We start from the raw sequence: 24181 nt of genomic DNA, 5'->3' as shown, positions 1-24181 counted from the left end.
GGCACCAACAACCATGCCACGCTAAAAATTGCTTAAATCACCTTTCTTTCCCATTCTGACATTCAGATTGGAGATCAGTAGATTGTCTTGACCAGGACCACGCCCCTCAAATGCATTGAAGCAACTGCCATGTGATTGGTTGATTAGATAATTGCATTTAATAGAAATTGAACAGGCATTCCTAATAATCCTTTAGGTAAGTGTATCAGTGGCGGCTGGTGACTTCTTTTTTTGAAGTTCACGATGCGAAGTTTGTCACAACATGTATGTAGCTTGTCATGTGTATGTTTCGTCATTTCAAAATATGTGTTCTGCGCTTTGAGAGATCGTGTGTGTATCACGTGTCATGCCAAAATAAGTGCCTGCTGCCTTGAACTTAAACTTGAAAGGAGACGCTCGCGTGTGCCAGATATTCGCACAGGAGTGTGTTGCATGTATTTAGGGAACGCGAGTGTCTCTTTTATCATTGACGCGTCTCCAGCAGGCACTTATTTTGACAAAACACGTGATGCACACAGGATCTCTCCAAATGCATGACACATATTTTGGAAAAGGGAACCATACACATGACAAGCCGAACACTTATTATGAATTAGCGCATCCTTGGAAGTGCAGTCACGAGCCGCCACTGATATATATATATAAAAATTTAAGTGCAACAAGGAATTTTTTACAGTGCACCAGCTGATGATGTCACATTTGGTTGTTAAGGTCAAAAGTGCCACCAGCTTGAATAGGTTAACAATGGCTCATGCACTGCTTTTGTAAGTGCAAGGGCAGCTGGTTAATTTTATTATCAATTACTTACCAAATAAATTAAATTACTGGCCCTTGTAATTATTAAATCCATGCAATTTGCATTAACAGCCTTCTTCAATGTAAACACACCTGTCATGAGATTAAACACATACTGCTTGCAAATATGTACTTTTAATTTTAAAATCCACTTCTGCTCTGCTTTACAACCCAACTACTATATACAGTACTGTGCAAACATCTTAGGCCACCATGCCAGAATTAGATTTGTTGTTTTTGCAATGTTATAGTGATCATAATTTTTTCTCAGTCTCTTTAATATATTACATCCAGAAAATATAGGAAATATATATTATTAAAAACTTAAATATTATGTATATAGTATTAAAAACTGTATAAAAATGTAAACTGATGTGTCAAGTTTTTAGGATAAACTCTTCTTCCTTGAGCAATAGCAGGAAACTGCAGGATCTCTTAAACCTAAATCAAATTAAATCCTAATTTCTCATTTTAAAGAAATGTGTCTTTTTACTTCATTCTGCTCAAGATGTGTTTAGTGCCAAGAGAGGTCACACTAAACACTGATGATGACATTTAGTCCTGAAATTTTAATTTAAATGTATTTATATTTTTGTACATATTTCCTTTCTGTGTGTATCTTAATAAAATAAACTGAACAATTAATATGGATGGACATTAAAACTTTTAAAACAACAAGTCTGGTGGTGGCGGCCTGGGACTTTTGCACAGTACTGTATATCTTCTGATAATATCCACACAGAACATTGAAGCATTTTCAGCAGGGCTGCCTAAATTATTTCTCATGGGATGGTTATTTAACAGATCCGTACTGCTTGTGTTTCCATGGTGACCACAGAGGCATGATATTATAAATCTAACACTTTCTTGCAGATCTGCTTTAAATGATGAAAGAGGAGATGCTCGTGATCATCTTATATAAGCATTTATTCTGCATAACCCAAAAACAGCACAGTAAAACATTATTAAACCCCAACACACACACAAAAGCACACTACATTCACGCCAACAGATTAAGCATCCCTTTCAATCCCACACAAAGCTTTAATATAGGCAAATGAAACAAAGATAAATTAAAAAAACAGCAGGCGGTCACACAAGAGTCTGGGCTTGTACGTTACGGAGTATTGCAGTATTTCACATAAACAGCGACAGTGAAGACATTTATTATAAGTCTATATTTTGTATTCTACATGTGGAGTGCTGTTGTCTTAACAGATAAACCCTGCTGCTATATTGTCATGTGAGATTACTGCTAAAAATCTGAATTAAAACTGCTATAATACTGCTGGAAAAGGCAATGAGGGACCCTCAGCACAAGAGTATGATCCTGTGTCACAGTTCAGGTGATACACGAGTATAAAAGGAGAAGAAAAAGAAATAAAGAGATGATGATGATGATGAAGGGTCACTCCTGAAGAATCCATCAGATTTCCTGATATGATGATATTGATTGTGTCGTGTCATCATCTTCCCTGAAATTAAACAAACAAACACAAATGTACTTAAACCACTTACATTACACACATAAATAATTCATCTTTAAGAAATCAAAATGGAAAGACTTTGATTTATTTGTGATCTATTAGCAATGGCTATATAAAGTCTATACACTTATTTATGAACTTTATTTAAAAGCATTTTATAAAACGGTTAGTTCCAATCCTTGATTCTGATTGGTCAATAGGTGTGCTTTATTCACAATAAAACACTGCTATGACCACTTCACCCAACGGTTCTATTTAATATCACTGCACCCTTAGCAACACCCTTAGCAACACATAAACATATGAGACAAAGTCTGAGAACAGTTTGTTGTTTTTATTTGAACTTTCATGTTGTTGTTCACAGTCAGGGACTATTTTTTCTAGCGTAAGGAATGTTTTTATTGATTTAACTTCATGAAAGTTGCACTAATTTTTTTTACTTTAATATTGTGTGGTAACCGTTTTATAAAAGCAGTGGGGTGCTCGAGGCAAGTGCTGTGTCGTGGGTGAGTGGCGGCTGAGGGGGTTGCAGGCACTCCGCTTCGCGTCGTGCCTAACAACGCCCTTCGGCCGTTGCTTATTCACGATGCAGCACAGCCTCTCGTACCTTATTGCTTACATAAATCACAGTATTTATGATCGCCTTCATTATTTGACTCTAGTTAGGGCCCGAGCACCGAGGAGCAGGCCAGAATGGCCTGCACCGAAAGGTGCGAAGCCCTATTGTTTTTGCTCGGATTATTAGGGCCCGAGCACCGAGGAGCAGGCCAGAATGGCCTGCACCGAAAGGTGCGAAGCCCTATTGGTTTTGCTCGAATTTATTATTTTTTTTTTTTTTATTTTTTATTTTTTAACACTTTTGGGCATTTTGGGTGCCTTAACATACTCGAAAACTCTTGAAATTTGGCACAGACGTCAGAGTCGTCCGTCATTGCGAACGGGCAAAGGCTGGAACACGGGCGTGGCACGGGGGCTCTGTAGCGCCCCCTGTAATGCAAAAAAAAACATTGATGCACAGATCGTGCAAACATGTACGCACATGTACGAGAGTTGGTACGCATATAGATCTCATCGACCCGAACAACTTTCGCCCTCTAACATTTAAGCTCCGCCCAACAGGAAGTCAGCTATTTTGGATCGTTTAAAAAATGCATGCGTTGAACTTTTGAATACTCCTCCTAGAGGAATCATGCGATTGACACCAAAAGTGGTGAACATGATGTCGAGACATTGGACTTGCTAAATTGCGAAGGGATTTTTGATATCTCGAACGGTTCTGCCATGGCGAGCCGACAAAGTTGTGGCGAAATCAGAGAAACAGGAAGTGTCTAATATCTAAGGCAAAAAATGTCTTATTGTAATGACACGCGGGGTGTTTGTTCATCTGAAGATTCCGATCGCATCGATGTGCCTATTGTGACTCCCGGGTATAGCGCCACCAGCAGGCGCCAGGAAGTGTGTCAGTCACAAAGCTGGATTTTTTTGAAAGTTCCATGCAATGTTCTTTTAAATACTCCTTCTAGGATTTTCATACGATTGACACCAAAAGTGGTCAGCATGATGCCGAGACATTGTAGATGATAAATTGCGAAGGGATTTTTGATATCTCAAACGCTGTTCCCATGGCAATGCATCAAACTTTACTTTCATTTTTACACATATTTAAGGCTGACAGTTACATGCTGTGAACCTTTAAATACTCCTCGTATGGGATTCATGCGATTGACACCAGAAGTGGTCAACATGATGCCGAGACATTGTAGATGATAAATTGCGAAGGAATTTTAGACATCTCGAACGCTGTTCTCATGGCAACGCGTCAAACTTTACTTTAATTTCAGGCATGTTTAAGGCTCTTGGCGTGCTTAGTTGAACTTTAAATTTGGCACACACATCCAGAGATGTATAAAGTACTAGGGACCCAGACTTGAGTAAAAGTACAAGTGCTCTATCAAAAAAGTGAGCACACCACTTAAGTGGAAGTACTGAAGTATTAAACATGTTTTGTACTTAAGTATTGCAAGTAGTTTATTTTAAAATATACTACTCAAGTACTGAAAGTAAAAGTACAAGTATTGTGTAATGTAGTTATTAAAGAAAACAGTCAAAAGTTTGAATATAATATTGTTTATATTATTTCAAATTTTTAAGCTAAAGGACACTCACAATTGCTTTGGCTGTAGCAGGAGTACAAGGACAGGAATGTTCAGATTAATTTAACTAATATGGCAATAGAGAATTCAGAATTAATAAAATATTAGTCGATGTAATGGTAATAGGTAAAGGTACAAGATGTTTCAATGTATTTAGGTTTCCTTCTTTCGCGCACACTCGCCCTTTCTCGCGAATTCTCTCTCTCTATCGGTCTCTCTCGTGCACTTTGGTTCTCTCTTCACTTCACATTTGTCCACAACTGCGGCTCATATTTGTGAGTGAGAGGGAGGGAGGGGTCCGCTCTTCACTATCTCCTATTGGTTTAGACCACAATCTGTGTGTTTCTAATGTGTATCACCGCTCCGGCAGTGATAATGTAGGTTTGGAATTATTCGTAACATTTGAGTGTAACGAGTAACTATGCAGCACATAAAAAATGTATTGGAGTAAAAGTATTAAACTCATCGAAAATATGTACTGAAGTAAAAGTGGAAGTAGGAGAAAAAAATAATACTTCAGTAGAGTACAGATACTGCCTTTTTGTACTTAAGTACAGTAGTGAAGTAGTTCTACTCCGTTACTATACATCTCTGCACACATCAGAGTTTTCGGCTGTTAAGTGTTGACAAAAAGGTCAGACATAGGCGTGTCTCTTAAGTGGCTCACTAGTGCCCCTGTTTGTTTAAAATGTGGGGTTTCTTTTACCTACAGTCCCCAAATGGCTCAGAAACAACATTAAATAGCCCACTGATATTTTACCCACTTGATGCCCTTGCCCACCGTGCATCGTTTTCTCGGACGCACCGTGTAGCGGTAAAAAAACGTGCGAGGGCCCGCCATTGCTGCTTGCAGCTATATTTAGGGCCCGAGCACCGAGGAGCAGGCCAGAATGGCCTGCACCGAAAGGTGCGAAGCCCTATTGTTTTTGCTCAAATTTATTTTTTTTTTTTTTTTTTTTTTAACACTTTTGGGCATTTTGGGTGCCTTAACATACTCGAAAACTCTTGAAATTTGGCACAGACGTTAGAGTCGTCCGTCATTGCGAACAGACAAAGCCTGGAACACGGGCGTGGCACGGGGGCTCTGTAGCGCCCCCTGTAATGCAAAAACAAACAGTAGTGCGCAGATCGGGCAAACATGTACGCACATTTACGAAAGTTGGTACACATATAGATCTCATCGACCCGAACAACTTTCGCCCTCTAACATTTTAGCTCCGCCCAACAGGAAGTCCGCCATTTTGGATTGTTTAAAAAATGCATGCGGTGAACTTTTAAATACTCCTCCTAGAGGATGAATGCGATTGACACCAAAAGTGGTGAACATGATGTCGAGACATTGGACTTGCTAAATTGCGAAGGGATTTTTGATATCTCGAACGGTTCTGCCATGGCGAGGCGACAAAGTTGTGGCGAAATCAGAGAAACAGGAAGTGTCTAATATCTGAGGCAAAAAATATCTTATTGTGATGCCATGCGGGAAGTTTGTTCGTCTAAAGATTCCGATCGCATCGATGTGCCTATTGTGACTCCTGGGTATAGCGCCACCACCAGGCGCCAGGAAGTGTGTCAGTCACAAAGGTGATTTTTTTTCACAGTTCCATGCGATGTTCTTTTAAATACTCCTTCTAGGATTTTCATGCGATTGTTACCAAAAGTGGTCAACATGATGCCGAGACATTGTAGATGATAAATTGCGAAGGGATTTTTGATATCTCAAACGCTGTTCCCATGGCAACCTGTCAAACTTTACTTTCGTTTTTAAGGCATATTTAAACCTTACATCTGCATGCGGTAAACTTTTAAATACTCCTCCTGAGGAAATAATGTGATTGACTCCAGAAGTGGTCAACATAATGGTGAGACATTGTAGATGATAAATTGCGAAGGGATTTTTGATATCTCAAACGCTGTTCCCATGACAACGCGTCAAACTTTGCTTTCACTTTCCAGCATATTTAAGGCTGACTGTTACATGCTGTGAACCTTTAAATATTCCTCGTATGGGATTCATGCGATTGACACGAGAAGTGGTCAACATGATGCTGAGACATTGTAGACGCTAAATTGCGAAGGGATTTTTGATATCTCAAATGCTGTTCCCATGGCAACGCGTCAAACGTTACTTTAATTTCAGGCATGTTTAAGGCTCTTGGCGTGCTTAGTTGAACTTTATATTTGGCACACACATCAGAGTTGTCAGCTGTTAAGTGTTGACAAAAACATCAGATAAAGGCGTGTTTATTTCGTGGCTCACTAGCGCCATGTTTGTCTAAAATGTGGGGTTTCTTTTACCTACAGTACCTAAATGGACCAGCAGCAACATGAAATAGTCCACTGATATTTACCCACTTGATGCACATGCCCACCGTGCATCGTTTTCTCGAAGGCACCGTGTAGCGGTAAATTAACGTGCGAGGGCCCGCCATTGCTGCTTGCAGCTATATTTTTATTTTTATTTTTATTTTTTTTTTTTTCAACACTTTTGGACATTTTGGGGGCCTTAACATACTCGAAAACTCTTGAAATTTGGCACAGACATCAGAGTCGTCCGTGATCGCCGAAAGCCAAAGGCTGGAACACGGGCGTGGCACGGGGGCTCTGTAGCGCCCCCTGTAATGCAAAAACAAACAGGAGTGCACAGATCGGGCAAACATGTACGCATATTTACGAAAGTTGGTACGCATATAGATCTCATCGACCCGAACAACTTTCGCCCTCTAACATTTTAGCTCCGCCCAACAGGAAGTCCGCCATTTTGGGTTGTTTAAAAAATGCATGCGGTGAACTTTTGAATACTCCTCCTAGGGGATTCATGCAAATGACACCAAATGTGGTGATCATGATGTCAAGACATTGGACTTGCTAAATTGCGAAGGGATTTTTGATATCTCGAACGGTGTTGCCATGGCGAAGCGGCAAAGTCATGGTGAAATCAGAGAAACAGGAAGTGTCTAATATCTAAGGCAAAAAATGTCTTATAGTGATGACACGCGGGGTGTTTGTTCGTCTGAAGATTCCGATCGCATCGATGTGCCTATTGTAAGTCTCGGGTATAGCGCCACCACCAGGCGCCAGGAAGTGTTGCAGTCACAAAGGTTGATTTTTTTGACAGTTCCATGTGATGTTCTTTTAAATACTCGTCCTAGAATGTTTATGCGATTGACACCAAAAGTGGTCAACATGATGCCAAGACATAGTAGATGATAAATTGCGAAGGGATTTTTGATATCTCAAACGTTGTTCCCATGACAACGCGTCAAACTTTACTTTCATTTTAAAGGCATATTTAAGCCCATGCAGTGAACTTTTCAATACTCCTTCTAGGATATTCATGCGATTGACACCAAACGTGGTCAACATGATGCCGAGACATTGGAGATGATAAAAAAGTGAAGGGATTTTTGATATCTCAAACGCTGTTCCCATGGCAACGCGTCAAACTTTTTACTTTCATTTTAAAGGCTTATTTAAGCCTGACAGTCGCATGCAATGTTCTTTTTAATACTCCTTCTAGGGAAATAATGCAATTCACACCAGAAGTTGTCAACATGATGCTGAGACATTGTAGACGCTAAATTGCGAAGGAATTTTTGACATCTCTAACGCTGTTCCCATGGCAACGTGTCAAACTTTACTTTTATGTCAGGCATATTTAAGGCTCTTGGTGTGCTTAGATTAACTTTAAATTTGGCACACACATCAGATTTGTCGGCTGTTAAGTGTTGACAAAAACGTCAGATAAAGGCGTGTCTATTTAGTGGCTCACTAGCGCCCCCGTTTGTCTAAAATGTGGGGTTTCTTTTACCTACAGTACCTAAATGGGTCAGTAGCAGCATGATATTTACCCACTTGATGCACTTGCCCACCGTGCATCGTTTTCTCGGAGGCACCGTGTAGCGGTAAACAAACGTGCGAGGGCCCGCCATCGCTGCTTGCAGCTATATTTATTATTTATTTTTTTTTTTTTATTTTTTTTTTCAACACTTTTGGACATTTTGGGGGCCTTAACATACTCGAAAACTCTTGAAATTTGGCACAGACATCAGAGTCGTCCGTGATCGCCGAAAGCCAAAGGCTGGAACACGGGCGTGGCACGGGGGCTCTGTAGCGCCCCCTGTAATGCAAAAACAAACAGGAGTGCACAGATCGGGCAAACATGTACGCACATTTACGAAAGTTGGTACACATATAGATCTCATCGACCCGAACAACTTTCGCCCTCTAACATTTTAGCTCCGCCCAACAGGAAGTCCGCCATTTTGGATTGTTTAAAAAATGCATGCGGTGAACTTTTGAATACTCCTCCTAGGGGATTCATGCAAATGACACCAAATGTGGTGATCATGATGTCAAGACATTGGACTTGCTAAATTGCGAAGGGATTTTTGATATCTCGAACGGTGTTGCCATGGCGAAGTGGCAAAGTCATGGCGAAATCAGAGAAACAGGAAGTGTCTAATATCTAAGGCAAAAAATGTCTTATAGTGATGACACGTGGGGTGTTTGTTCGTCTGAAGATTCCGATCGCATCGATGTGCCTATTGTGAGTCTCGGGTATAGCGCCACCAGCAGGCGCCAGGAAGTGTTGCAGTCACAAAGGTTGATTTTTTTTGACAGTTCCATGTGATGTTCTTTTAAATACTCCTCCTAGAATGTTTATGCGATTGACACCAAAAGTGGTCAACATGATGCCAAGACATAGTAGATGATAAATTGCGAAGGGATTTTTGATATCTCAAACGTTGTTCCCATGGCAACGCATCAAACTTTACTTTCATTTTAAAGGCATATTTAAGCCCTTCAGTTGCATGCAGTTAACTTTTAAATACTCCTTCTAGAATAATCATGCAATTGACACCAAAAGTGGTCAACATGATGCAGAGATATTGTAGACGATATATTGCGAAGGGATTTTTGATATCTCCAACTCTGTTCCCATGGCAACGTGTCAAACTTTACTTTCATTTTGACACATATTTATGACTGACAGTTACATGCTGTGAACTTTTGAATACTCCTTGTATGGGATTCATGTGATTGACACCAAAAGTGGTCAACATCATGCTGAGACATTGTAGATGCTAAATTGCGAAGGAATTTTTGACATCTTGAACGCTGTTCCCATGGCAACGCGTCAAACTTTACTTTCATTTCAGGCATATTTAAGGCTCTTGGCGTGCTTAGATTAAATTTAAATTTGGCACACACATCAGAGTTGTCGGCTGTTAAGTGTTGACAAAAAGGTCAGACATAGGCGTGTCTCTTAAGTGGCTCACTAGTGCCCCCGTTTGTTTAAAATGTGGGGTTTCTTTTACCTACAGTCCCCAAATGGCTCAGAAACAACATTAAATAGCCCACTGATATTTACCCACTTGATGCACATGCCCACCGTGCATCGTTTTCTCGGAGGCACCGTGTAGCGGTAAACAAACGTGCGAGGGCCCGCCATTGCTGCTTGCAGCTATATTTATTTTTATTATTATTTTTTTTTTTTTTTTTTTTTTTCAACACTTTTGGGCATTTTGGGGGCCTTAACATACTCGAAAACTCTTGAAATTTGGCACAGACATCAGAGTCGTCCGTGATCGCCGAAAGCCAAAGGCCGGAACACGGGCGTGGCACGGGGGCTCTGTAGCGCCCCCTGTAATGCAAAAACAAACAGGAGTGCGCAGATCGTGCAAATATGTACGCACATGTACGAGAGTTGGTACGCATATAGATCTCATCGGCCCGAACAACTTTCGCCCTCTAACATTTAAGCTCCGCCCAACAGGAAGTCAGCTATTTTGGATTGTTTAAAAAATGCATGCATTGAACTTTTGAATACTCCTCCTAGAGGATGTATGCAATTGACACCAAAAGTGGTGAACATGATGTCGAGACATTGGACTTGCTAAATTGCGAAGAGATTTTTGATATCTCGAACGGTTCTGCCATGGCGAGGCGACAAATTTGTGGCGAAATCAGAGAAACAGGAAGTGTCTAATATCTAAGGCAAAAAATGTCTTATTGTAATGACACGCGGGGTGTTTGTTCGTCTGAAGATTCCGATCGCATCGATGTGCCTATTGTGAGTCTCGGGTATAGCGCCACCAGCAGGCGCCAGGAAGTGTGTCAGTCACAAAGCTGGATTTTTTTGAAAGTTCCATGCAATGTTCTTTTAAATACTCCTCCTAGGATTTTCATGCGATTGACACCAAAAGTGGTCACCATGATGCCGAGACATTGTAGATGATAAATTGTGAAGGGATTTTTGATATCTCAAACGCTGTTCCCATGGCAACGCATCAAACTTTACTTTCATTTTAAAGGCATATTTAAGCCTTTCAGTTGCATACAGTTAACTTTTAAATACTCCTTCTAGGATTTTCATGCGATTGACACGAGAAGTGGTCAAGATGATGCGGAGACACTGTAGATGATAAATTGCGAAGGGATTTTTGATATCTCGAACGCTGTTCCCATGGCAATGCATCAAACTTTACTTTCATTTTTACACATATTTAAGGCTGACAGTTACATGCTGTGAACCTTTAAATACTCCTCGTATGGGATTCATGTGATTGACACCAGAAGTGGTCAAGATGATGCCGAGACATTGTAGATGATAAATTGCGAAGGAATTTTTGACATCTCGAACGCTGTTCCCATGGCAATGCGTCAAACTTTACTTTAATTTCAGGCATGTTTAAGGCTCTTGGCGTGCTTAGTTGAACTTTAAATTTGGCACACACATCAGAGTTTTCGGCTGTTAAGTGTTGACAAGAAGGTCAGACATAGGCGTGTCTCTTAAGTGGCTCACTAGTGCCCCTGTTTGTCTAAAATGTGGGGTTTCTTTTACCTACAGTCCCCAAATGGCTCAGAAACAACATTAAATAGCCCACTGATATTTACCCACTTGAGGCCCTTGTCCATCGTGCATCGTTTTCTCGGACGCACCGTGTAGCGGTAAAAAAACGAGCGAGGGCCCGCCATTGCTGCTTGCAGCTATATTTAAATAATGAGTTAGTTGCACGTAAGAACTTCATCCCGATTGCATTAACTGCATGAAACATGACGCAAGTCTCATTTTTTGCTGCCCCAAATACATAATAGATTTAATATACTGTGCTTTGGCCTTTAACTGATATAGCACAGTCTTGCACACTTACTGGGTGCTGCATTTAAGCACACTTTAAAGGGATAGTTCACCAAAAATATATATTCTGTCATTATTTTTTCATCCTCATGTTGTTGTAAATCGGTATGAATTTCTTATTTCTCATAGTAGGAAAACAAATATTATGGAAGTATTGTGCTAAAGGATGGTAAGCACACAGTTGACGGTACCCATTGAATTCCATTGTATTTGTTTCCTACTATGGACATCAATGGCTACTATCAGCTGTTTGCTTACCATCATTTATCAAAATATCTTCTTTTGTCTTCATCAGAAAAATAAAAATTCATACAGATTTACAACAACATGAGGACATGAGAAAATCCTTTTAAGTATGTGTGTGTGTCAGGACAGATTCTCTTCACTCTCTCTCAGAGTAAGGAGATGTGCACACCAAAACGCCGGCGGACAGCTTAATTTCTGCTGACTGCCGGCTTTTTTAGCTGAGCGCTTTGGTTGCTGTGATACTTCTGCTTTGTTTATCAGTTTTTGGTACGATGCGCCGGTTGGTTGTTGTGATATTTGTCCCACCCCTCCTCCACTGTGATTGGATGGCCTTGTGAGAACTGACATTGATGAGCTGAGCTTTTCACCCCAAAGTTGAATCTTTTTCAACTCTTGGCACTTGGTGCTGAGTGTGGAAAAACTGCCGAGCGCACGTATTCAGCGCGAAAAAACCCCGCCAGGTGTTGGCTTTTTTGAAAAACGCTGCACAAAAATATAAGTTAAACTTCTTCAACTTGTTTTTATAAGTTATGTCAACCTATCACAGGTCAAAAATGAAAATAGTTAAATGAATTGCCTTGCAAAACCATTGTTGTTCAAGCTGCATTATTTTGTGTGTGTGTGTTGGCACTGACCTAGGCCTGTTTGACTTCCTGTGTTTCCCACACATGCAAATTCATTTTAAATTCAATTCTTCTTTTGAGTTGTTGGATGTACAGTTTGTGTGAGCAGTTTAACATTAAACAGAGCAAATATGAGAATTCGCTTTACACACAAGTTGTAATAGTATTGATCTGACCTCTGCATGTAAAGGAAAATGTTGTTGTAATTCATATTAAAATAAGTTTTAGAAATGTGTGTGCCTGAAATGAACAATAATATTTGTCTACAATTGATTTTGCAAGGCACTTTGTAACTTAAAGGAACACGCCCCATGGGCGGAGTGATTTGCACAATTCTGACCGAACTCTCTGCTCCTCACCAGGGGCTTCTCGTGTGCTGCGAGCAGATCACTCCGCCCATGCGGCAGTGCTTCGTCTTCAGAGAATATAGTTCTCAGTATGTATACTGTTAAAAGATCGCTGTGTCTCATATAGGGATGCTCCGATCAGTATTTTTGCAGCCGATACCGATCACCGATTTGTAATCTTCGTGATCGGCCGATACCGATTCCGATACCGATTTTTTTAAAGCTGATATGCAAGCTTGATGACTGTAACTGTTACAATCTTTCTAAATAAAATAATACCACGGATGTTGCCTTTGTTATATTACTTGCAGTAATTAGGTATATTATTGTTTTAATAGAGACTCAAATAAATAAGCACAACAAATATTTATTCTGCAAAGAGAAATTTAAAAAGGGTTATGTCTCCTAAAAGTACTGAAAATAAAACACTTCACAGACTTTACTGTATTAATTAAATATACACGCATTCGTATGAAGTATAAAAATTCTTTAGTCAAGAGCAGAGAGTGATTTTATTGAGAGATGAATTAGGTTACTGCAGCTTTAAGACGTGAGAGAGAGATCGCTCTGTTCACGTGCACTGATGACAGGCTGCTGTGTGTGTGGGCGGCGACTGAACGCAGACAAGCAGCTGTGAGGAAAATAAAAGTTTAAACGCTCAAAACTTTAAGACGCATGCAAATAAGAAACTTTTGGCATGAGGATGCAATTGTCCGTGATAGATATGTGTTGTATACGCTGTTTGATGGGGATGTGAAGACGCCTCGCGCTGTTTACCGGAGCGCGTCCTCATACGCATATCTCTGTAAAGGCAAAGAGAGACATACAAATCTGAACGCTGCACATGAGCAACAGGTTGTAAAAATACTCGCGCTACGTAATAAATGTCTTTAATTGCAACCGCATTCAGGATCCTTTTGATGACAAAAGTAAACAGAAAGATCGGTTTATGAGATCGGCAGATTTAGCGAGCACCGATCGAGTCATTTAATGCCATTATCGGCCGATACCGATCGGCGGCCGATCGATCGGAGCATCCCTAGTCTCATATCACCTTGTTATTTGTACACGGTTTGACTATACAAATCACAACACATAAATAGGAAAATGATCGCGTTATTTTGTCACTTATTGGGAGCAGTATGCTAGCTAAAGCCACCCACTTCCAGTCTTTGTGCTAAGCTAAGCTAGCGGGGGCTGCGTCAGACAGAGTTACAGCACGCACGGAGATGAGAGAGGTATGTATGGACTTATCTAACTCTGGGGGATACGGTGAATAAGCTAAATTCCCAAAATGTGGGCGTGTTCCTTTAATATAGGAGCATTTTTAACATGATTTTAAAATGTTATATTTTAAATACCTGGGGATTGTTTTTTATCATTTTGTGGCATGCTTTTTTGCCCTGAACCCAAGTTATTTTGTGACACCGGTTTGTCCTGAGTATGTGTTACTTCCTGTGTAGAGCATCATGATTTATTCAACAGATGTGTGCTCCGCATGTACGTATCTCTTACAACACACCACTGCTGCCAGCACAGACATTTTGAATATGCTTTAATCTTCAGTATTTTTACATTACTAATTGAATAATTAGTCAGTCACAATACATTAGAGGAAATGCAAAACTGCCCTCAAACAGCAAATGGAAAAATGTGCTCCAAATTGATCTTTGAAAATGTTACAAATAGGCCATTTGGGCAAAATAAATCAACCAGTAACAGACAAACTACAACAGCTTATCATAATTTAGAGAAATATGAGAATTACATGTAAAGTTTACCCCATCATATATATACTCATCCTCATGTTGATCCAAACCTGTAAAACGCTCTGTTCTCTGTGAAATACTCAAGTTTTGTGTCTTCTCTTTTGTTGGCCTACATTCAAATACGTAACACCCAATGACAGAAACTTGTCTCATGACAGATCGTGACATGTGTTAATATTTCAAATCTAACAAACAGAGATATTCTGCATAACGTCCTGTCTGCTAAAAAGACCTCAGTATGTTCAGACTGACTGTGATGCACCAGGATTGCATGATTTGAGTTACAAAGGTTTGATTTATTAGTTATTCGGCTTGTTGCTCACTCAAACAATATGACTACAGAAGACAAATATAACTGAACAAAATTATAAACGCAACACTTTTGTTTTTGCCCCTACTTTTCATGAGCTGAACTCAAAGATCTAAGCCTTTTTCTATGTACACAAAAAAAATTCTCTCAAATATTGCTCTCAAAACTGTCTAAATCTGTGTTAGTGAGCACCTCTCCCCCGCCGAGATAATCCATCCACGCACAGACGTGGCATATCAAGATGCCGACCAGACAGCATGACCACTGCACAGGTGTGCCTTAGGCTGGCCATAATAAAAGGCCACTACAAAATGTGCAGCTTTATCACACAGCACAATGCTACAGATGTCGCAATTTTGAGGGAGTGTGCAGTTTGCATGCTGACAGCAGGAATGTCTAACAGAGCTGTTTGAATTGAATTTCTCTATAAGCCATCTCCAAAGGTGTCTCAGAGACTTTGGCAGTACATCCAACCGGCCTCGCAATCGCAGACCACGTGTAACCACACCAGCCCAGGACCTCCACATCAGCATCTTCACCTCCAAGATCATCTGAGACCAGCCACCCGGACAAACTGTCAGAAACCGTCTCAGGAAAGTCCTCATAGGGGTCTTGACCCGACGGCAGTTCGCCGTCGTAAATGACTTGAGTGGGCAAATGCTTACATTCTATGGCATCTGGCATTTTAGTGGCATCTGGCATGTTCTCTTCGCAAATGAATACCGGTTTTCACTGTAAAGGGCAGATGGCAGACAGCATGTACAGCGTTGTGTGGGTGAGCGGTTTGCGGATGTCAACGTTGTGGATCGAGTGGCCCATGATGGCGGTGGGGTTATGGTATGGGCAACTGTATGTTATGGACAGTGAAAACAGGTGCATTTTATAGCATTCATTTTGCACAAAGCATGTTTGGGATGCTCTGGATCGGTGTATCCGACAGCGTGTTCCAGTTCCTGCGAAAACCTAGCAACTTCGCACAGCCATTGAAAAGGATTGGACCAACATTCTACAGGCCACAATCAACAACCTGATCAACTGCGTGAGGCAAATGGTGGTCACACCAGATACTGACTGGTTTTGAGACCCCCTAATACAGTAAAACAGCACATTTTAGAGTGCCATTTTATTGTGGCCAGCCTAAGGCACACCTGTGCAATAACCATGCTGTCTAATCAGCATCTTGACATGCCACACCTGTGAGGTGGATGAATTATCTCGGCAAATGAGAAGTGCTCACTAACACAGATTTAGACAGATTTGTGAACAATATTTGAGAGAAATAGGCCTTTTGTGTAACTAGAAAAAGTCTTAGATCTTTGAGTACAGGACAAAAACAAAAGTGTTGCATTTATAATTTTGTTCAGTGTATAACTGAAAATTAGAGAGTATTTACAGATTTCTTTATTATGTATTTACTGTAGGTTACTTTATGCTACATTATTTTCTTTTAAAACTCCAGAGAAGTTTTGTGCTTCAGAGTAGAAAGAAAATAGCTTGTTTCCAGATTAGGATGAGTAAATGATGTCAAATTTTTAGTTTTTGGCTATTCTTACTAACTATTCCTTTAACCAATCAGATGTTGTACTCGTTTAGTAACCCTGAGCCTCATTTCTTCTAGCTTTGTGAATCTCATAGCTCATAACAGTTGGGCAGGCTACAGCCTGTTTGTTATTTACTGCAGTAAAAGATGTGCCAACATGCAGCATTTCTTGTGTGTATACGCCTGACATCACACCTCCAGCTCTACAAACTGACTGACTTTACCAGTTTCACTATGAGAAATTGGTGTTTTCAATGTGCGCCTGCAAAATATGTCACAAACACATTTCATATTTCTCATGTGTGTGAGTGACTAAATGAAAGACCAGACAATATCTTGCCATCTCATTCACAAGACGATGCATCACTTACAATCTGACAAACACAGACTGACTCAGCTGATATAAAAACTGCAGTGAGTCAGTGAGATTGATGGACAGATTTCAATTCCTTTTTACACAGATCAGCAAACTTTACCCTCAGCCATACTCTGTTCTACCTAGAAAGCATTTTACAGCATCAGGGGTTTCGGTAGATAGAAAGATTATACTGCATATATATATATATATATATATATATATATATATATATATATATATATATATATATATATATATATATATATATATATATATATATATATATATATATATATATATATATATATATATATATATATATATATATATATTTAATATAGCATGTAATCCCATATTTAAGGCGTATCCACCAGAAGATGCATTGTGATAAACTTAAAAAGAAAAGTACCAGAACCAGGGTGCGTTTCCAGAAAGCATCGTTAGACAACTACTGTCGTAAGTTTCGTCGTTACTGACAAAGTTCAATGATTTGGTGTTTCCAAAAACCATAATTCAAACCACCATTCAGAACATTCTGCATCGCAAACGTTTGTGGTTTAAACAACAACAGCTCTTCACCTGTCGTTAGAAGCATAGTTCCTTGTTATTATAATATGTAGACTTACGTTGATCATGCTTTGAACAAATTAAGCAAAAAACATGTAGTACACTCTATATCCATCATTCTAAATATATTAAAATTTTATTTTACGTTTAAGTTGGAAAACAGAATTAAAACGATGCATTTGAAAACTGCGCATGTGCGTAGTCCTACGAGCTTTAAGACCCTGGGGAATCCCTGCGAGGAGTGACGTAAGAGGGAACTTGCATGAATTGAATATTTTAAAAATAAACAACAGATAACTAAATCACAATAACAAAATCATTCTTCCGATGCAATATATGTTATTTACAGCAATATACTGACATTAAATCGATTTGCACAGATTAATTAGTACTTCACCTCCCACTTGACATCATCAACTATGTTGTTAAACCAACATGGTTCAAACGATGAATGTGCGACAAAGTTACTATGCATTCAGGAAACAGTCGTGACTAGTTAGTTAGTTTCTCCAACTATGCATGTTGGTTCAGCAGTGAGTTACGTCGTTGTTTGGGAAACGCACACCAGGATGGTAGACAAAGTGAAATCTCAGTGCGTTTACATGCACAGAATAAGCGGACAACTATCAAAAATCTGCTTATTACAGTAACCAGTTTTCATCTGTTTACATGCAAATCAATAAACTGGCTATGCAGAAAATTCTGTTTACATGGGATTTGAAGATATATAGTACATATAGTCATTCAAAAAGCCAGTGGGAAATCTGTCTTAAGCTATACTGTTGTATCTCTTCTCATGTCTGCAGAAGCTGTAAATTAAATATGAGCTTTAATTTTCAGTTTCTCTGCCAACTGTTTGAATTGAGTGCAGACTTTTATGAATACTTTGCGCACGTGAACAAAACTGCGAGAAAGCTGGTTAAGGTATTTACATGCAATGCAAAATCAGGGTAATGATGAGCAAAAAACTACCTGTGCTGATCGGATTTTGCTTACTCCGTTTATGGGCTTTCCTCGATAAAAGAAAACCATTTTACGCATTTACATGACACACATTATCAGTTTATTTAGCTTAGTCGGCGTAAGACATGTGCATGTAAAAGCACTCAGTTATAAATAAAAGCCTACTAATATTTTCAAAGAGTACTGTAACTGTGGGTTCACACCAGACGCGAGTTTAACGATTTGCGCGAGTAGATTACATACAAAGTCAATGCAATGAAGCGTACGACACGTCCTGGCATGGGGCAATGCAAATGACGCGATATGGGCAGCGTGTTTGCCGCGGAAACACGCGCTATTTGCCTCAAACTTATAAAAAATATTCAACTTGAGCGAAAAATTCGCATGACACGAAGTTAAATCCCGCAAGTAATCTAGAGCGAGTAACACTATCTCCCGCGTTTGGTGTGTACGTAGCATAAGTATTGAAAGGTTTATTAAAACATTTCAGTATTCAGTGATGAATATTTAGTGCTTTAATTCATCCTGATTCTGCCAGCCATCTTTTTTGCGTGTTCCCCCACAAAATTTGTCGCAATGCATTCTGGGATTACCTTATTCATTAAATATTGGCAAAAATTGTATGCTAGAAGTTAACAGTAGGCCTGAGGATAGAGATCATCACATAACACTCTCTCAGTGTACCTGCCATTATCCTCATTCAGTTTGCGAGCAGCTTGTTTGGACTGTTTGATCTGTAAGTCCAGTCGGTGTAAGTAGTCTTTAGCTGACAGCTCTTCTGCGTGCACCGGCCGGGTGTTGGGCTCTGGGCCGACCGGCTCTGGTGGAGGGGACGGTGCGTCCACGTCCTGATTAACACATGGCGACTCCTGTGGCGCGTTTCCCTCGCTGTCCGGGGACTCCAGAGACAGTCCGTTAAAGAGGGAACGTTTTTTAGATTTAACAGGAATATTGAGAGTGTTGCGCAGAAATATGCAGTCACTGCTGAAGAGTTTATTCACACGTTTGATCTGTTCCATCTGAGGAAAAAGGAAAAATGTAAATATTAGGTTTTTTTATATTGTATTAAACAGAGTTTGTCTATCTACGCATGTTCTGTTTGCTCATTCAACATTAATACTATTTGCATTCATAACAGTTAGCTAGTTAGCTAAGTTAATATTTGCTTAGAGAGGTAAAAGTAAAAGATGTGATTTCATGTTATTCTGTACAGCCAGTTATAGGTGAATAAAGTGTTTCTACAAATAAACAATACACTATAGTACTGTAGGTTGTGCTGTATCGAGGTGACTTTCATGGTCGGTATTTTGTGTGCTTTGTGTGTTTTTATTAAGGCTACACAACTCAATAACACCAACAACTACGTCGATGTATTGTGTACACCTATATGACATCCAAAATGCTGCACAATGAGGACTTACGAACCCTGACGCCTAGGTAGATGTCTAGGTAGGCAGCTCTCTAGGTTTTGAGATACAGCCTACATCACACCACGTTCACAGGATATTTGCATGATGCCTAAAAATGTACCTTGACTAATGATAGCATGCTAACACTTCCTACGTGTTTATGTATGTCTTACCGTAACGCCGTATTTGAGCGCGATGCCCTGCAGCGTGTCTCCATCCGTTACCCGGTGCTCTACGTAGGTCTCACTTAACGGCGCGGTGACGCTCGCTGTGCTCCCGTAGGAGCGCGTCTTCGTGCGGGCCAAACTCTGCGATAATTCACTGTCTGACTCCGAACCACAGAGGGATCTAGGGAACAAAGGCTGTCCGTATCGTGAGCCTCCTCCATCATCCCGCAGCACCGGAGAAAACTCCGCCATCTTCAATCCGTTATTATTAGAGCCGCCGTGACGCGCGCGCTTTGCCACTGAATCACTCGTTACTCACGCGATTAAATCGCGCATGCTTTAGCGTTGCACAACGCGCAGCCTTTTTTAGCAAGTAAAGACCGTTTTATTGAAGGGAAAATGGTAAGATGAGTAATTTTCCACGCGCCATTGTCGTTACCTCGGACCTGAAACTCGATCCACGCGCATGCATTTGACGAGACGCCCCATCTATGGCTAGCGCGTCGCGTTTTTGGACGTTGTCACGTTGCAGCCAATCAGATACTTGCGTGAAGCGCGACGTAACGCGACACTGCGTTGCAAACAATCGACGTCAGCAACCAGTCGACCAATCAATGGCTTTGTTTATGTGAGCGTTTACTGTGGCCGTTTCTCAATCCGAAGGCTGCGGCCTTCGGGGGTCGCATATTCAGGCTACATACGTCATCAAGCCTGGTTAATTTAAGTTATCTGGGCATTACATTCACAAGTCATAAGCATATTACAATAATTTACAATTAACTAAGAACAATATTCAACTTTATAAGTGTTAATATTCATAAATAAGAAGTCTTGATTACGTATGCTGCCTACTAATGCGACCTCCGGAGGCTGCAGCTGGCCTGTCTGTCAGCTAGTAGTGGTGTGAATGTGAAGCCAGATACGATAAAAAGCTTGAACGCACTTAGGGGTCCATCTTTCATTCTATATAAAATGTCAATTTGTGAAAGAATATAATTTGTTGGATAGATTATATAGGGTAAATAAATAAAGGACACAACCGTTATAGTCATCATTACAAGCTCAATATCAAAAGGCCTGTCCTCTATAAAATCTAAATATCCAACACAGAGTAACGATTAATTGTTTTTTTATTTATTTAAAGGTTTGTATAGTTTAGAAGGGAACTGTGAGTTATTTGATTGACACTCAAAACTACAGCTGTTCATTTACACAAGCTGAAGAAATGTAACACATGAATGTCACCAAACAAACAAGACTCAAATCATTCTTATGACATTAAAGGATGAAGCAAACATACACCAAACGAATTGTGCTGATTTAATAGGGTTTAAAATAAATGTATTGAATATCACAACCGCCATCTCCTTCTCAGAAGATTGCATCTGTGAAGCCAACGTGGTGCTGATAGTCATCAGAGATCATAGGGGTCTGCCAAATGTCCAGTACAATGATGGGTTAAATGTGGGCTTCTGATTGGTTAATTTAATTGAGTGAGTTTCCTCACATAGTAGAGAAAGTAGAATGGATGAATGTAACAGATGGCCTGACCCTTAAGTTCTGCTTTTTATGCTCTTTTGTTTTATCTGAACTCTTGGGGTATGAGGTCATTAGGCCAAGCTTCCTGTTACCTCTTCTCTTTCATCCCTATTGAAATAAACAATAAAGTCATTATAGAAAATTCTAATGGTTGCCATTAAAATAACAATAGGAACCATTAGCTTTTACCATTAAAACTACTACACTGTAGTGTGTTTTGGGCCATATTTCATTAGAACAAATACAATTCCCAATAAAACCAATAGAATTTCTGTGATGGTGTCTATTGGTTTTTTTTTAGCAGGGATTGTCCACACTTTCTTCTTATTCTTCATTTTAATTTATCTTTCAGGTCATTTTGCTCAAACACACCCATACAGCATATTTGCTGAAATATATTTTGGAATATGATTACATTTTTCACACATATATATTTTTTTGCCATTTTGTATATATATATATTCATAAATATTTTTTAAAGCATTTAAAACAGTGGTCTCCAACATGGTGCCCACTATATTTATTTATTACATTTATTTATAGTAGCTTTGGCTTCTTTTATGTATATTAACATTTTAAACAATGATAAAACATATCAACAAGTAAGATAAAATAAAATCAACAAATAAGACTAAAAGGTTTTTAGTAGACTACATAAAAAAAATTAACCATCCATTGTGGTAGCCCTTGCTCACAAAAAGGTTGGAGACCCCTGATTTAAAATATATTTATTTTAAATATAAAATAAATATATTTAAATGTTTCAAACAAAGGAAATATATTTACTTCCCATTGGAAGAAAAAAAATCTTTTTTGTTTATGTTTTAAACCTGTAAACATAACAGGTTTGAAAAGGTTTAAATAAAAATATTTTTAACTTTAAGAATAAACTTGTATTTAGCATATATTTAAAATATATTTTGGCCAAAAATACATGGGTTGTAATTGCATGTTATTCATATTGACGGTTTCAGCAGTAACAACATAAACAAGCGGCGTTCGTGGTCATCATGTAACTTTCTGTAAACTCTGCGAAGAATAAATAAAAACAAAGTCCTTTTAAAGTAGTTTATTTATATAACAAGCAAAATAAACAAAACATAGATTACATAGGAACCCAAAACATTTGTTATTTTCGACGAAGTATTTGTTTAATAGGTCAGTTTCAGCATCTACTCAGACCATTAAACAAGCAAAAACCGGAAGTAAAGTTCGGACCAGACGCTTATCGCATCACCGCATGTGCGCCCGATGAAACGGTTTATATGAAGTTTAAAACTAAATATATTTTTCAAATTCAAAAATATCTTAAATTAAGCGTTACTTTCTACAAAATGTATTAATATTTAAAACATATTTTTGGCCAAAGAAATGTTTGTTTTTTTGCCGTATGGGCACCTATGTATTATTATCCATGCGTCTATATTGTCATTTTTTTTACCATAACCTTAAGTTAATAGTCTATTGTCGTTAAACGTTTCTCTTACAAATGATGTGTAAACTAGCCTTAAATGAAGCTAATTTTTAAATGCTAACTTCTGCTGTACAATACTATATGAATACTGATCTTCCAGATATTTTGCTATTGCAAACTTGCTTATTTATATGTAGCAGAAAGGTGGTAAATGCACTTCATACAGCATAACCCACTTTAGTGAAAGCAGCCTACAAGAGACTAGATTTCTGTAAATGCTGATAGTATTGCCTAAACATCAGTTTGTATATTGTCACAGGAATCAGTATTGTGTTTTGAACAAGAGGAGTGAGGTCACAAAATTTAAGAGGATTAAAATAAACACAAAATATTAAGAGAGAGAGAGAGAAGGGGAGGAGGGAGACTTTTTTCCTTCATCTTTCTTTTACCATTGATTTGTTTCTCGTAAATGGTGTAACCCACACATGACCTGGTTTTAAGAAAAAGGAAGCAGGTGTCCATGGTTTGTTGAATTGTGGTCGCACAGGTTCAGTTTTATGCAAACTAAACTACTGTATTAGAGAAGAACAAGATTGAATGGAGAGGAATAGAAACCACTGCATAAATTCAGTGTTGATTTTCAGAAGATGTTTAGCTTGATCACTGCTTGCTTACAAAAATACTTTTTTCCTCCAAAATGTTTAATGTAAAGTTGCATTTACACAATGCACTAGAAATGAAACTGAATTGCATTCTTGCATATGTGCATTGCATAAACTGAACTTTGCTTTATATAGAAATGAGTGCAAAGGGTAAAACTCTGATATGATAGTGATTTGCAGTACAGCATTTGTCTAAACAGGAGACTTGTACATAATGCTCTCCCCTGTTTAAATCTAATTCAATTCTCATCTGGAGATCTTCTCTGCCCCCTACAGGAACCTATCGGCACTGCACGAAAGCACAAATAGACTTTATCCAACAAAGACAGAAATTGGCCGTGTCCTCCAGTGTTATAGACTAGACAGCATCTAAAACTATTTCATACAGCATTTTCCATTTTGTATAATTATTATGCAACTTAAACTCATACTTAAATTAGTTTAATCAGTTTAAAGCTATTTAGTGTAACAAAAATGTCATGTTTTAAAATTTCCCAATGCAGACCACAACAAATTAAATAATTTTGTGCTTGTTTCTAAGTGCTGTTTTTATATTGCAGTTTAGATGAATGCTATAAATGACCTGAAAACTAGAGAGACTCCAGGCCTTAGCAGGAGCAGCAGGTGTTTTAAATGTTACCTAACACTCTCAGCAAACAATAGACCTGATGCTCTCTACCTTACAGTCTTT

General features: G+C 39.0%; 1 protein-coding gene across 1 annotated transcript; it reads right to left on the bottom strand.

Annotated features, from left to right (window-relative positions):
- Positions 1 to 1704: 1704 nt before the first annotated feature.
- lysmd2 (LysM, putative peptidoglycan-binding, domain containing 2) lies at positions 1705 to 20391 on the bottom strand. Its single transcript, XM_055174654.2, has 3 exons — positions 19882 to 20391; positions 18984 to 19318; positions 1705 to 2270 (listed from the first exon to the last, which is right to left on the bottom strand). The coding sequence occupies exons 1-3, from the start codon at positions 20125 to 20127 to the stop codon at positions 2222 to 2224; spliced, it is 630 nt and encodes a 209-aa protein (XP_055030629.2). The 5' UTR covers positions 20128 to 20391; the 3' UTR covers positions 1705 to 2221.
- Positions 20392 to 24181: the final 3790 nt, after the last annotated feature.

The sequence above is a fragment of the Misgurnus anguillicaudatus genome, chromosome 15 (assembly GCF_027580225.2).
Source record: "Misgurnus anguillicaudatus chromosome 15, ASM2758022v2, whole genome shotgun sequence".
In the NCBI taxonomy this organism is placed as follows: Eukaryota; Metazoa; Chordata; class Actinopteri; order Cypriniformes; family Cobitidae; genus Misgurnus; species Misgurnus anguillicaudatus.
This window is presented reverse-complemented; position numbering and strand designations above follow the sequence as displayed.

Bases quoted from the DNA above. Each gene is read 5' to 3' on its own strand.
- lysmd2 (XM_055174654.2), bottom strand. From the start codon at position 20,127: ATGGCGGAGTTTTCTCCGGTGCTGCGGGATGATGGAGGAGGCTCACGA. The intron at 19,319-19,881 runs GTAAGACATACA...CTTTTTCCTCAG, and splicing joins CGCTCAAATACGGCGTTACG to ATGGAACAGATCAAACGTGT. The intron at 2,271-18,983 runs GTACACTGAGAG...GTTTAATTTCAG, and splicing joins CTGAATGAGGATAATGGCAG to GGAAGATGATGACACGACAC.